This window comes from Sphaerodactylus townsendi, linkage group LG06, assembly GCF_021028975.2.
Source record: "Sphaerodactylus townsendi isolate TG3544 linkage group LG06, MPM_Stown_v2.3, whole genome shotgun sequence".
NCBI classification, from domain to species: Eukaryota; Metazoa; Chordata; class Lepidosauria; order Squamata; family Sphaerodactylidae; genus Sphaerodactylus; species Sphaerodactylus townsendi.
In genome coordinates this window covers 88,067,648-88,080,652 of record NC_059430.1, presented here as the reverse complement: position 1 = coordinate 88,080,652, position 13,005 = coordinate 88,067,648, and the positions used below count along the sequence as shown (strand labels likewise).

The 13,005-nt window shown below is 41.0% G+C and overlaps 1 protein-coding gene across 5 annotated transcripts in view; it reads right to left on the bottom strand.

Annotated features, from left to right (window-relative positions):
* Window positions 1-9,193: 9,193 nt before the first annotated feature.
* Window positions 9,194-13,005, bottom strand: part of PHTF2 (putative homeodomain transcription factor 2) — a 100,931-nt gene continuing 97,119 nt past the window's right edge. For all 5 annotated transcript variants that reach the window (XM_048499460.1, XM_048499461.1, XM_048499458.1 and 2 more), the window contains one exon: window positions 9,194-11,984. In XM_048499460.1, the coding sequence (XP_048355417.1) occupies window positions 11,964-11,984 (21 nt within the window). In that variant the 3' untranslated portion in view covers window positions 9,194-11,963. The remainder of the gene's footprint in view (window positions 11,985-13,005) is intronic.

Below are 13,005 nucleotides of genomic sequence, written 5' to 3'. Positions count from 1 at the left end.
TTTTTGTAACAGAGACTTCTGCCCATCCCCACATACAAAAGTATGTAAACAAGCAACAACAAAAAGCAGCTTGCTGAGGATGCTCATCAGCTTACTTTCATGTAACTCATTACAAGTTATATTATTGATGTCCTGTACAGATTGCCTTCACATTGCCAGTGCCAGCTTTCACATAATGAAGAGATACTGCTCCAAATGGTTGTGAGGCACAGGTAAACTCCTCAAAAGTGGCCGTAAGAGCTGGCACACAGCTGGCTCTGTTCTGTTACTTTTCAGCATACCATCCATGATCACACTGAAATTACATGAAGGGAAATGAGCAAGTTTGCCTGATTTCCTCTGACCATCATTTCTTGGACAACTTCAGGGTTACATTAGATATCCACCAGCAGTTCAGGATCTAGAAAACCCTCAAATATATAAAAAATGACAGGGGAGAGGAGTGATTTGAAGCTGAGAAGCAGCAGAGGCAGGAAAGGAATGCTTCACCTCTTCTTATCTTAGCTGGACTTTCCAAATAAACGGGAAACTCTACTGGGCCAGGAACTATAAAGGAAGGGACAAGCAAAGAAAGGGCTAAGCACCTTTGCCATCCACCCATGTTTTCCCGCCTTCCCAGTTGCACCCCACCCACAGTACTATGGATGCTCAGTAGTGACCCTGTTTCCCCAAACTTGTTCTGCTATAGAATGTCAAGTCTTTGGCTATGAAATTAAGCCAGGTGCTTCATTGCAGATTCTGTGAGTTGAGCCACTCTCTAAAGCTGAATTCTCCTGGAAGGCCCAAAAGGGAATCTCCTTAGGGATATATGATCTTGATGAAACATCTTCATTTACAAAACTTGAAGTCACATGGCTGTTATTTTATATAACATTCAAGTAAGAGCTACATGGTTTGTAGTTTCACTCTGGAATGCCTGCTGTATAAGGATGCTTAGCTGATACCTCTACTTTGCAAACGAAGTGCAATGTTGGTATGGGTGTGTGTGTGTGTTTATTCTTTAAGCAGTCAACATTTTAAAATGTGGGATGCTATTGCAATTTATTTTGGATTTTTTTACTACTTGGAAATGTAAGTTTTTAGGTAGGGTTTTGGGAGGTCAGAGATAGAAAAGAGGCACATGTGGAAATCCTCTATGTTCCCATCTTCATTGCAATATGCAACCTATCCAAACTGCTCACTGTAGACAGAGATTATATTGCATGCTTCCTGTCCAGAGACAGGATGCACATCTGGTCCAGGTTTGCTACAGAATTCCCAGACCAGAAAGGATCCCAGACTTACCACTGAATACAAAATATTCTTTACTGGAAGGCTGTGGTGCTAATCTCATTCCATTTTAATAATTGTTGTATTTACTTCATTCATTTATATTTTAACTTTCTCCCCCAATGGGATCCAGAGGAGCTTGCATCTTTCTCCCATCTTCCAGACTGTTGCAGTAGCAGAGGAAAGATTTAAACATTATGAAAATGTGGACTTATAAAATTAGAATTTAGTTAAATTTCTATTAAAATGTCCAGAAACAAATAAATAGTGGTGATAACTTTCAGTATAATAAAGAACATGTTCTTATGAATCCATGATTAAGAAAGCGATCCAATGTAGATGTTTGCTAGGTCATAGTGCCATCTGGCGGTGCTGGGAGGAAAATGTACCATGATCAGCCTAAGATTTTATCAGACCAATCTGTCAAACTGAGAAATTTACAAACATCAAAGCCTTAATTATTTCCATAAGGACACAGAATGATAGGGACATATTATTTACATGCCAGACAAGCTGCGCCACTCTCCAATATAAAAGTATTGCCATTTAATTTAATTTGTAAGTTGTAATTGGTTGGTAGAGGGGGAAAGTACTCTGCACACTCAAGAAGATTGAGTTGGTTCCCATTGACACATTACATTACTATGGATTTTTTCACTACTTGGAAATGTAAGAGGCACATGTGGAAATCCTCTGCATTCCCATCTTCCTTGCAAGATGCAAGGTATGCTACACCACCTTAATGATTTAACCCTGTGCAGTGGTGGGATTCAAAAATTTTAGTAACAGGTTCCGATGGTGGTGGGATTCAAACAGTGGCGTAGCGACAAAGGGAATGGGGCGGGGCATGATGGGGGCGTGGCCAGGCATTTGGGGCGGGGCATTCCTGGGCGGGGCTGTGGCAAGGACGCAGGGCGCACGCGCCCCAGGTGCAGTTCCCCTTCGCCCCACTGCTAGATTTAATAATGACTGTTTAAAGTATTGAAAAAGCAATATACTGAAAGGTAGTGTATTATTTCTTTTTTATATAATTATATTGATTGATTTTAAATAATAGCATAAGTGAGGAGAGAAACCAAAAACTGTTTACAATTGTTAACATATTACAAACATATCTAATTGTCTCTCTCTCTCACCCCAACTAAAACAACCTATATTGCCTCCCTCCTTCCCATATTTCCCTCCCTCCATACTTTCTGCTTCCCCTTCAGATTCCTATAACTACTTTATCTATTCCACTTGAAAGAAAACTAACAGAGGGAGAGATCAAAAATCCTTAATCTAAAAGAGTAGTTTAAACTCCTCTCTTTACAATATAAATTTCAAGGGGAAAAAAGTAAATGAAAAATCTTTACCTATAATATTTGTCCAACCTTTATATCAATGAACAAAAAAAATAGAATTACTATATATTGTATTATTTCATACTGTTCATACACACATGGAGGGTGCCATGGGGGCAGGGGGGCCGCAGGGGGCCCTGGGGATGATTTTGCATCCCCCACTTGACGAGATTTGTTGTACCCAGGGACAGAGATTACCCCCTTGTCCCTAGTGGAGTTAATCATTAATAACCGGTTCTCCAAACTGATAAACTTTTAGTAACCGTTCTACTGAATAGGTGCGAATAGGCTGCATCCCACCTCTGACCCTGTGTCTTTGTCACATGTAGTGACCAACAGCAACACAAAACCCTGTTTTGAGCTACACCGTCTCTTCTGTTTGTCTGGTTATAAAACTGGTTTTCCTGCATCAAACAGAGAGAATATTTGCTTGGGCAGCATTTTTTTGAACATATTGTTTCACTTTGGAAGACATGGGAACCCCTCACTTAGCAGCTCCTAAACAATTTGCATGTAACACCTCCTTGTCCTCCTCCTTGTATTAGCAGGTTTCCAGAAGCATTTGGCCAAGAGGTGGGGAAATAGAGCTTATCTAGCTACTTGGGAGAAAAGGTTCTTAGAATTAATCTAAAGAGGTGGCGTATGGTAGAGTTTTATTTTTGTATAATGTCCAGTTAAGTAAAGCACTGATAAAATTCCCAGTGAAATGAAAGGGAACTTTACTTACTGTATTCACTTATTTACTCACTCTCTTACACACATTCACTCACTGAATTTAGTTATTATCTAATTGGGGGATCTATATCCCAGTTTCTCAGAATGAAAGTATAGCTAAGGCAGATATCAATACATTTTGGCTTACTTTTGTATATTCACTCAAGCAATTAAGCAAGTATAGTAATAAATTGCATAAAGGAAGCCGAGCAAGTAATGAATGAATGAATGAATGAATGAATGAATGAATGAAGGAATGAAGGAAGGAAGGAAGGAAGGAAGGAAGGAAGGAAGGAAGGAAGGAAGGAAGGAAGGAAGGAAGGAAGGAAGGAAGGAAGGAAGGAAGGAAGGAAGGAAGGAAGGAAGGAAGGACGTAAATACAGGGACGTACCTAGGCAAACTGGCGCCCGGAGACAAAACCTGAGTTTGCCCCCGCCCCAGCATATGGATGGCCACCCTCCCCCACCATGACCAAACAATGATTTTTTGTACCAGCTCACAAAACACCTCCCACTCCCATCAAAACATACATGCTCTCTCTCCACCAACTCTTTTCCTAATTTCCTAATCACAACAACTCTATGAGGTAGGTTGTTAGCCTGAGAAACAACTCCAAGCCAGTGCAAGTGGGTATTAAGCATGTAAATCTCTCACAAATCACCCCCAGCAAAACATTTACCAAACAAATGTCAGCATCATCTCTCACAAAACACCTCCAGTGGAATCCACCCCCAAACAGCATCACTTTCTCAATGGTGAATGTTTAGCTAGGGAGCCTCAGATTCTTCTTTTAAATCTACCTTTAAAGGGAGAATCTGGGGTCCCCGGTTAAAACAAAATTAGAAAGTGATGCCTGACTAAAGGAAACTGGATTCTCCCCACCCTAAAGAAACAGCATCACTTTTTTTTTGAGGGGGGGTGGGAGATTTAGATGAAACAAACAGCAGATTTGGCTGGAATCTGGGCAAATGTAGGAGCTTCTGATGGGTTAAAAATTGTCCGGATTATGTCCCTGCCCAAATATGAACAAATGTAAAATGCAAGGTATTTGGGCTTTTGGGAGGGTATTTTGGTGTTTTTAGGCCTGCAGGGGAGTGCATTTTTAAAGCTAGCAGTTAACCATGATTCTTTTCAGAGCATCATCCAGAGACTGTCCTGATGATGAGTACCACCCAATTTGGCTGAGTGCTTCTGGTTCAGGGGAAGCAAGTTACAGACACACAAATGGAGATGCCCCTCATCCCCATTGTTTTCAATAATGGAGCTAACCCTGAGATGGGGGTTACCTCCATTCTGAGGGACCATAACTTTGGTCCCCCCTGAACATAACTTCACCAAACTTAGGTAACATCTTAAGAATAGTTGGCAGATGATACCCCTGGAAAATTTAGCGTCATGCCAGCTTTACAAAATACACCTCTTCCAGGCACCCCAGGAGAAGCCTACTTGCCCAAGATTCTTTGTTTCTGCAGTGACTTTGTAAATTGTAGCTAATGAGGAATTTCTGAAACAGGCTGCACATTTTTTGAAGATAGAGGCGCCAGGGCTTTCTTCAAGGTGGCTCCAAGAGGCCTTGAGTAATAGCATCCAAGCTTTGGTGAGCTTTAGCTTCTGGAGTGGGGGGGGGGGAGGGTTAGAGAGAGTTCTGAGAGAACTCCCAGCCAACAGGCTTTCATGTGTGCAGAATGAGGGAAATAAAATAAGCCCCTTTGAGGGGCCATAAAATTGAACCCCCAGAAGCAAAAGGTCTCAAGAGCCTGGATGCTACTACCAGGGAGGCCCTCTGGAGCCACCCCTTGAAAGTCTGGTGCCTCTATCTTCGCCAAAAAAATGTGCAGCCTGCCTACACACCTTCAAGAAATTCCCCATTGGCTACAATGGAGCAAAGTCACTGCAAAACAAAGAATCTTGGGCAAATTTCCTGGGGTGCCAGGAAGGGGTGTATTTTTAAAGCTAGTGACACCTCAGAGTCTCATCTATTAACTATTCTTAGTGATTCTCCACCCAAGTTTGGTGAAGTTATGTTCAGGGGACCCAAAGTTATGGTCCTTCAAATGAGTAGCCCTTATCCATCTCAGAGTTAGCTCGGCCATTGAAAACAATGGGGATGAGGGGCATCCCTTTCAAGGGGTCCATAACTTTGCTTCCCCTGGAGCCAAGCTATCATGCCAAACTTCAGGTGTGTATTATCAGGACCAGAGGTCCCCAAACTTTTTAAAACAGGGGACCAGTTCCACTGTCCCTCAGGACTGTTGGAGGGCAGGACTAAAAAAAAAAACTATGAGAACAAACTCCTATGCACAAATGATTGTAAAATGTTTGATTTCACCTTTTCAGCCTTTTTTTGTCATGCAGTTCATATTTTAGAACAGTGACCAAAGTATGTCAGAAGTAAAGGGTGGGCTCTTAAATATTGTGCTAGAGGAGGCAATGGAATACCTTTCCCCTGTAAAAAAATAAAAAAGCAGAACTTTTCCCAATGAAGCATTCCATCTAACCCAGGATCAGGTATAACTTTCCCTGGGTTCTTTCTTTCTCCCTAGCAGCCAGCGAAGCGATTAAGCCAGCCTGGCTGATGCCACCGGTGGGAGTGAGTAGGAACAGAACAGCCTGAGAGCAACATTACTACGGAGTAGCCAAGAGGGAAATGCAGAGCAGAAGTTATACACATGTAAGGTTTCCAACTCTGGGTCAGAAAAAATTCATTGTGGAGATTTGGGGGGATTGCCATCATGTAACTACAATCAGCAGGTGGCTGTGGGGGCGGTTCCTCCTCTCCTCCTCGAGCCCCCACCACTGCACATGAATGGAGCCATCATAGCAGCCATGCCTGGGGGGCCGGATAAATGCCTTCAGGGGGCCACATTTGGCCCCCGGGCCGTAGTTTGGGGACCCCTGATCAGGACAGTCTCTGGATGGTACCCTGAAATTTTGGTGCTGCTAGGCTTTTAAAAAATGCGCTTCCCTTTGCAGGTCCGGACGCATTGAAAAAAACACTTAAAAAACACTTAAAAAATTCAAAAACACACAAATGACCTCTAGAAATGTTGCAGCCCCATTGACTAAATGGAAGGAACATCAGGGTACCCCCTGTCCCTAGGCAGGAACGCCACTGTGTAAATATGTTCAGCTGGTAAAGTAAATATATGAATGAATAAAGTGAAGAAGGCTCTAGCCTAGAGTTTTGCCAGGTGGGCAGTAAAGGAACTGTGGTAGAATATCTGCTTTGTGTGCATCTCCAGGATTTCAGGTAGTAGATATTGGGAAAGAACCTTCTATATGATGTTCTTGGCTAGGTTGGCCTTTCTGCCATTCCAACTACATTGGACCTTCTTCTCGGTTATGCAGGAGTAAATATCCCAAGTATGAGAAGATGCTCATTGCCTCCATGCTTGGCAACTCAAAGGATCCTGCTTTAGCTTGCAAGAGAGCACCTGTATGATGTAATGAACTAGGAAGTCCTGAGGTCACATTTCCATTCTACCATGAAGATCATTGGGTGACCTCTCTCTAAGTCTAACCTATTTCACAAAACAGTTGGGAGGATAGAATGAAGAGCATCATGTGCCCCACTCTTGAGTTTCCTAAGAATGGAATAAAAATGTGGCCAAAGCCTTGTTGTTGAGGAAATGACCTCACAGTCAGCAGAAATAGTCTTTACACTACAGTCTTAAACACCTCTTCTGGAAGCAAATCATGTGGGTTTCAACAGCATTTCAAAACAAGTACAAAGGGAGGGGGTCTAGATTTTTCAATGAGCAAAGTTCCTTCTTCATGATGCATCTCTATTTGGAAGATTCACTTAGCTAACAGCACTGGGTTTTCTCATAACAATCTGAAACACAGAAGCACTTGAGAGGAAATGTGATCTCTATAGTGATGATCACCACCACAGCACCACCCCAGAAAAAAAGCAAGCTGGCCACAACAGGATGCTGGGAGTTCTACCTTTGCCCCACAAGCAGCTAACTCACCTCCAGGAACCTGGACAACCATAGACTCTCATCTGAGTTGCTGTTCCTCATGCTGTGGAGAAAATAAAAAAGCAGAGAGGGAAGCCCTTCCCTTTACTGTAGATCAGGGGTAGGGAACCTGCGGCTCTCCAGATGTTCAGGAACTACAATTCCCATCAGCCCCTACCAGCATGGCCAATTGGCCATGCTGATAGAGGCTGATGGGAATTGTAGTTCCTGAACATCTGGAGAGCCGCAGGTTCCCTACCCCTGCTCTAGATACATAATAGCTGGCTAAGGTTCAAAAGGGGTGATAATCAGAAGTAATTTTAATCTGTCTCTTTAAAAGGTTGTAGTTATATATTTGTTATTAACAGTATGTGGGTAGTTGCTGGTGAGGCACACAGGGCATGCAGTAGTAGCTCTTTGGGCTGATGTAATATCAAGTGTGGCTCTCTCTGAACAATGAGGTACTACTGCTACTACAGTTCAAATCAAAGCTTTGCACAGACATGGAGTTTATTTGTGGGACACACAGAAATCACAAAGAGATAATTGTAGACAGTAATTTATTTGCAGTTTCCAGTCCTCATCTCTTCAGTAATAAAGCAGAGATTTTTTTTAAAAAAAAAAACCCTGTGTCACTTCTGTTCTCCACAGCAGTTGAGTGAATTTAATTACTGCCATCTTATTGCCTTTTGTGTAAAAAAAAAAATTAGGCTAATATTTGGCTTCCATCCTTTGAGCTGCATTTTCTGAAACGGGGCGAAATAGTCATTTAATTCACTGTATATCTCTAGGGCATTGGATTTGGACTGTAATTGTGTTAGAAAGGAAGCAAACTAATCCTTCATAAATAATTTTTCATTACATGTCAGATTAAGCTCATTTGGGAGCTATTAGTAAAGAAGTACTTTTAAGGACTGAACAAGTATAAAACAAGACTATTGCTACTGCATAGGAAAAAAGTTTATATTAGGTCAAATGATGCTCAGATGCATTTGTTAACAGACTTTGAAAGTGAACATGTTTTATCTAAAGAAAAAAGAAATCCTTTTAATATCATTAAAAACCCTTTTGCTACCACTACTTTGCAATGCATACCCACAGAAAATGTTTGGTACAAATATCAAATATTCTTTTCTGTTCAGTAGTAGTGACAGACACAGAGTAGGACTTGAGAGGTACATTTTAGCTGGTAGGATGGACCATGGGGAAGGCAGTGGTCCTTTAACTATCCTTGTTTGGAGCCGCTGCAGAAGACCTTTTATGTAAACCAGCATTTTTGAATTGTGACCAGGGATGGGTAGGGAGCTAGTACAGATTTACATCCATCAACAATTTAATGGAGCTAGCATTTATTTGTAATAAATGATAAGAAGCTGGTTTTGGTATTGGAAACTACAGGGCAGACTATACAGCTGGCAAGAGTCTGCATGTCTTGAAGTAGCTTATGTAGGAAAACCAGAACATTACATTCAACAAATGCCCAGCCCAGTAGGGAGAAATAGGCACTTATACCTAGCTCCCTAAGCCGCTCTTCATAGGGCATGGAATCTAGACTTTTTGCCATTTTAGTCACCCTCCTCTGGACCCATTCCAGATTGTCAAAATCCTTCTTGATTGCCCAGAACTGGACACCGTATTCCAGGTGAGGTCTGACCAATACAGAATAGAGAGGTACTATTACATCCCTTGATCTAGACACCATACTCCTATTGATGCAGCCCAGAATGGCATGTACTTGTTTGGCTGCTGTATCACAGTACTGATTCATGTTCTGTTTGTGGTCTATTAAGACTCCCAGGTCCCTTTCATATGACTGTTGTCAAAGCCAGATTTCCATCCCATACATCCCAGCTCCCATCAGTTGCTGCAAATTATTTTATAGTAAAAACACAGGGGACGGCTTGATTTATACTATCAGTCAAAGAATGTTTTATTCCAAGCCTGATCACACTTTGTTACAAATGTGTCAAAAACAGTTAACACACAGGATCTGTCACATTTCTGCTTACCTCTATTTTTCCAAACAAGGGATGTAAAACACTCTTAGCCGTTCACACTTGCATCATTTATGTACAAAATGGCAACAATGGTAACATACCGGTCTTTGTTATGAGGTACTTTACTATATACCAAGATCTCATTTTAAATTTCCCCATGATGTCACATAGTTAATGCAACAATCTAGCCTATTGCTAGTTGCTGAGGTATAATGTAAATACATCTATCTTCTATCTCCAATGCAAATTATTACTCCTCCTCAACATTTTCACCTCAACATTTTCACTTAACATTTACAGCTAAAATATTTTCACTTAAAATGAAGACTCATCTTTTACCATTACATGATTCCCGCTGTACTTTTTCCTTAAAATATATTCTGTGCAAAATTTAGTTCTGCGTAGGTATGTACCGTATTGGAAAAAAAATTATATAAAACATACTTTATTCCTAAACACAACCCCATCATCAGACAATAGAGGAAGAAGAACAGAAAGCAGAGCCAAAGATTTCTACATCATAAACTAGACACAGCATGTTCTTAAAGCTCAGGTAATACATTCCTTGGAGGAAAAAAATAAAATGCACTTTGGTCATTATTAAACATTAGTACAGCAACAAATAAAATACAAAATGTTTGTGTTGCTTTATATATAAAATACCTTATACCACACAATTAAGGATCTCTCTCAATTATTCTGAAAGTCTGATGATAATTTTGAGTTTGTCTAATTTTTTAATTAGGGTGCTTGGTTTTTACTGTTAGAGTCCACAAAGCAGGCGGTATGGGGAATGGTAAACATAACTCACTTTCCAGTGCAGAATATTCTGTATAATGTCCCTTTTAATATAATTTCCTCTTATGATTTTACAGGATAGCATGAACTAATGAAAGTAAAAAGATTTCCAGCTTGGCCATATTAAAATGAATTGCTACTGCTTCACAGAACAGTGATATAACAACATGCCTAAACCATATCTGCCTATGCAGGTATGGTGACCCTAATCAAGATCCTCTTGTGCACTGCCACAAATACACAACAGCAAGTGTGCATGTGGGCTATGCCACTCATTTCAATGGAAAGGCAGCTTGGTGTCTACATATCATTGTGCATATAAAGCTGACCACACTATTGAAGTAAATGAGGCATCTCAAAGGTTCTCTGAATGAACACAACATGCAGTTGATGCATCACAATACCCCATCTCTTCATCCAGATGACTCCCCTACAGGCATGATTCAAATTCAAATGGAGCAATTAACTACAAAACTAAAAATCTGATATTTATTGGAAAGGACAGAACAAACTACTGTTGCCTATAATTGCTAAAAAATAAATAAAACAAAACTACTATTAAATGGCATTGGGGTATAATTGAGTTTCATTCCTTTAAAACTTCTTCTCCCATCCCATAGAAATCAACCAGGCTAAGCTAGAAAGCGAGGATCACAATGTAGCAACCTGAACCTGTGTTTATTCAGAAGTAAGTCCACCAAGTTCAATATATCTACTTTAAAGTGTAGAAAGGACTGTAACCTGGAAATCCAAAAAAGTCTATTTTGATATCAACATCACAATATCACCTGAAAAGATTCAGGACTTAATCTGTTTTTTTTTTTTTTGGACTATTATTTCAGACACATAATTGTTATTTTCCATGTGTGGTATAAGTCACATATACTACAATGTACTATGGATAGCAACTATTTTGAGCATACATAATCTCTCTCTCTGTGTAACTCTAAATATCCACTTTTCAGAGGTAACACTATTGCACCACAGTTCATTATAACATATTTCATTTAGTATATATAAAGATCATTATTAAAAGTAACAATAAAAGTGCAGATGTTGAGCGTCACAGTCAAAACTGTGCAAACAGCCCAGTGTTTCAAATAAATACTATAGCTATTTTTATCAAAATATCTTACAGCATGATAACAGTTTACAGTTATTGCTCTAATAAAAATGTTATCAAAGAGCACTTGTTGACCTTCTATGTAATACCTTACTCATGTTCAGTGAAGCTTAAACTTCAGCTCAGTATGTTTAGAATCCAGGAATCACTTCAATAATAACACCTGCTGGCTCTAGGATACATCCATACAAACATACATATATATATAAATACATTTCAGCTACCTGGCCTACTGCCTTGTCTTTACAGTAAATGTCACTTTCTACTGTAACAATATGCTGGTGCTTTGATACTACCCCAAAAGGGTGGTTCACAATGAAATGTTCTAAACATTTTATAGTATGTATTCAGTAAGACGGCAGCATGACACTGTTGTAATGAGAACTTCAGAAGTATAAAAGCCTAGTACTGGGCTCCATTTTTCAAAGGAAAAAAAATAAAAAGAAGCAATTTGATCAGTTTTGAATGACCAATTACCAGGCACTGAAGTACCTGGATACCCATTTTGACCCTTTCAATGCATATCAATGTTGCAAAATAAAATACAATGTCAGCTAAAACAGTTTACAAAATTTAAAAAGGTAAAATAAATACAGAGATTGCACAAGACAGTCGGATGTAAACACCTCAGTTTTTCAAAAAGTATCCTTAAAGTGATCATAACGTCTGAACACTGAATCAACAACTGCTCTGAGGCAGCTGCGTCAAGCAGTTATCTTTTGCAGAGGATTGTGTCTGGTTCCTTTTTTACAAAATGTCAGGATTTGATCTTCCAGAGCTGAAAGTGAAGAAAGCACAAAAACAAATTTGGATCTTAAGTTTAACTGCAGCTTTGTATTTGCACTTTATTTGCACAATTTTCTCCTCCATGCTATGATAGTGCACAAACAGGCAATTTTGTGACAATAAAAAAGCTAAGCAGCTTTACCTTACCCAGCCAAGCAGGCCCTTTCCTTGCAGACCATTTCACGGCTTTGGGGGCAAAATGCCGTCCCCAGGGGAACCCCCACGTTCGCCTGGCGGCACTGCTAAGCACTTGGCAGTGCAGGCCACCAGGCTCCCCTCCTCCACCCCCAGGGCAGCGTCAGGCTGCCTCCAAAAACCTCCCTCCTGGAGGGAGGTTTTTGGAAAACAGCGCATTCCCAGCAGCGCGGTGCGAATGGCACTGCCAGGAACACACTGTTTTCCCTGTCCCTGTCCCTCTCCCTCCTGCCTTGTGCCAGCCTTAGGTAGCCCTGCTGTCCTCCTAAGACCACTCCCTGGCTGTCCCTCCAGCCCCTGGAGGTTGGAGGGCAGATGTGAAAGCGATGTCTTAGGAGAACTAACAGCTTGACAACGGCCAGTGAATGAGGAAGGACGGGGAAGGGGCAACTCCAAAATCGCAGACCGCACCTCTCCCTGCCCGGCCTCTCGCGAGGCAGCTCGTCACAGCTCCGTCTTGAGCCATCCCACCCTCCACCCGGCAGAATTCCCGAGAGATTGCAAAATGGCAAAGGGTCTCCAGGAGACCATAAAGCCTGCAACAGTGTGTAACCACAGGTCACTTTTGTTTTGTGGTCCAGAACTACAGCAGATTATAATCCATCTCTCTCAGCTCTCCCCTTTTTCTGGTATGCATTGCGACTCACTTAGCTCTCTCTGCATGCTGAAACAGGCTTTCTGGCACAAGCTTGTGTACTTCCTCCCTCACCCTTTGGTGAATGTTGCTCTCTTTTGCCAAAATCTTCTCTTGGTTTCAAAGGGGTGGGAAATAAAATTTTAATTTACCCACACATCTGGACATCACTGCAGAAACAGGA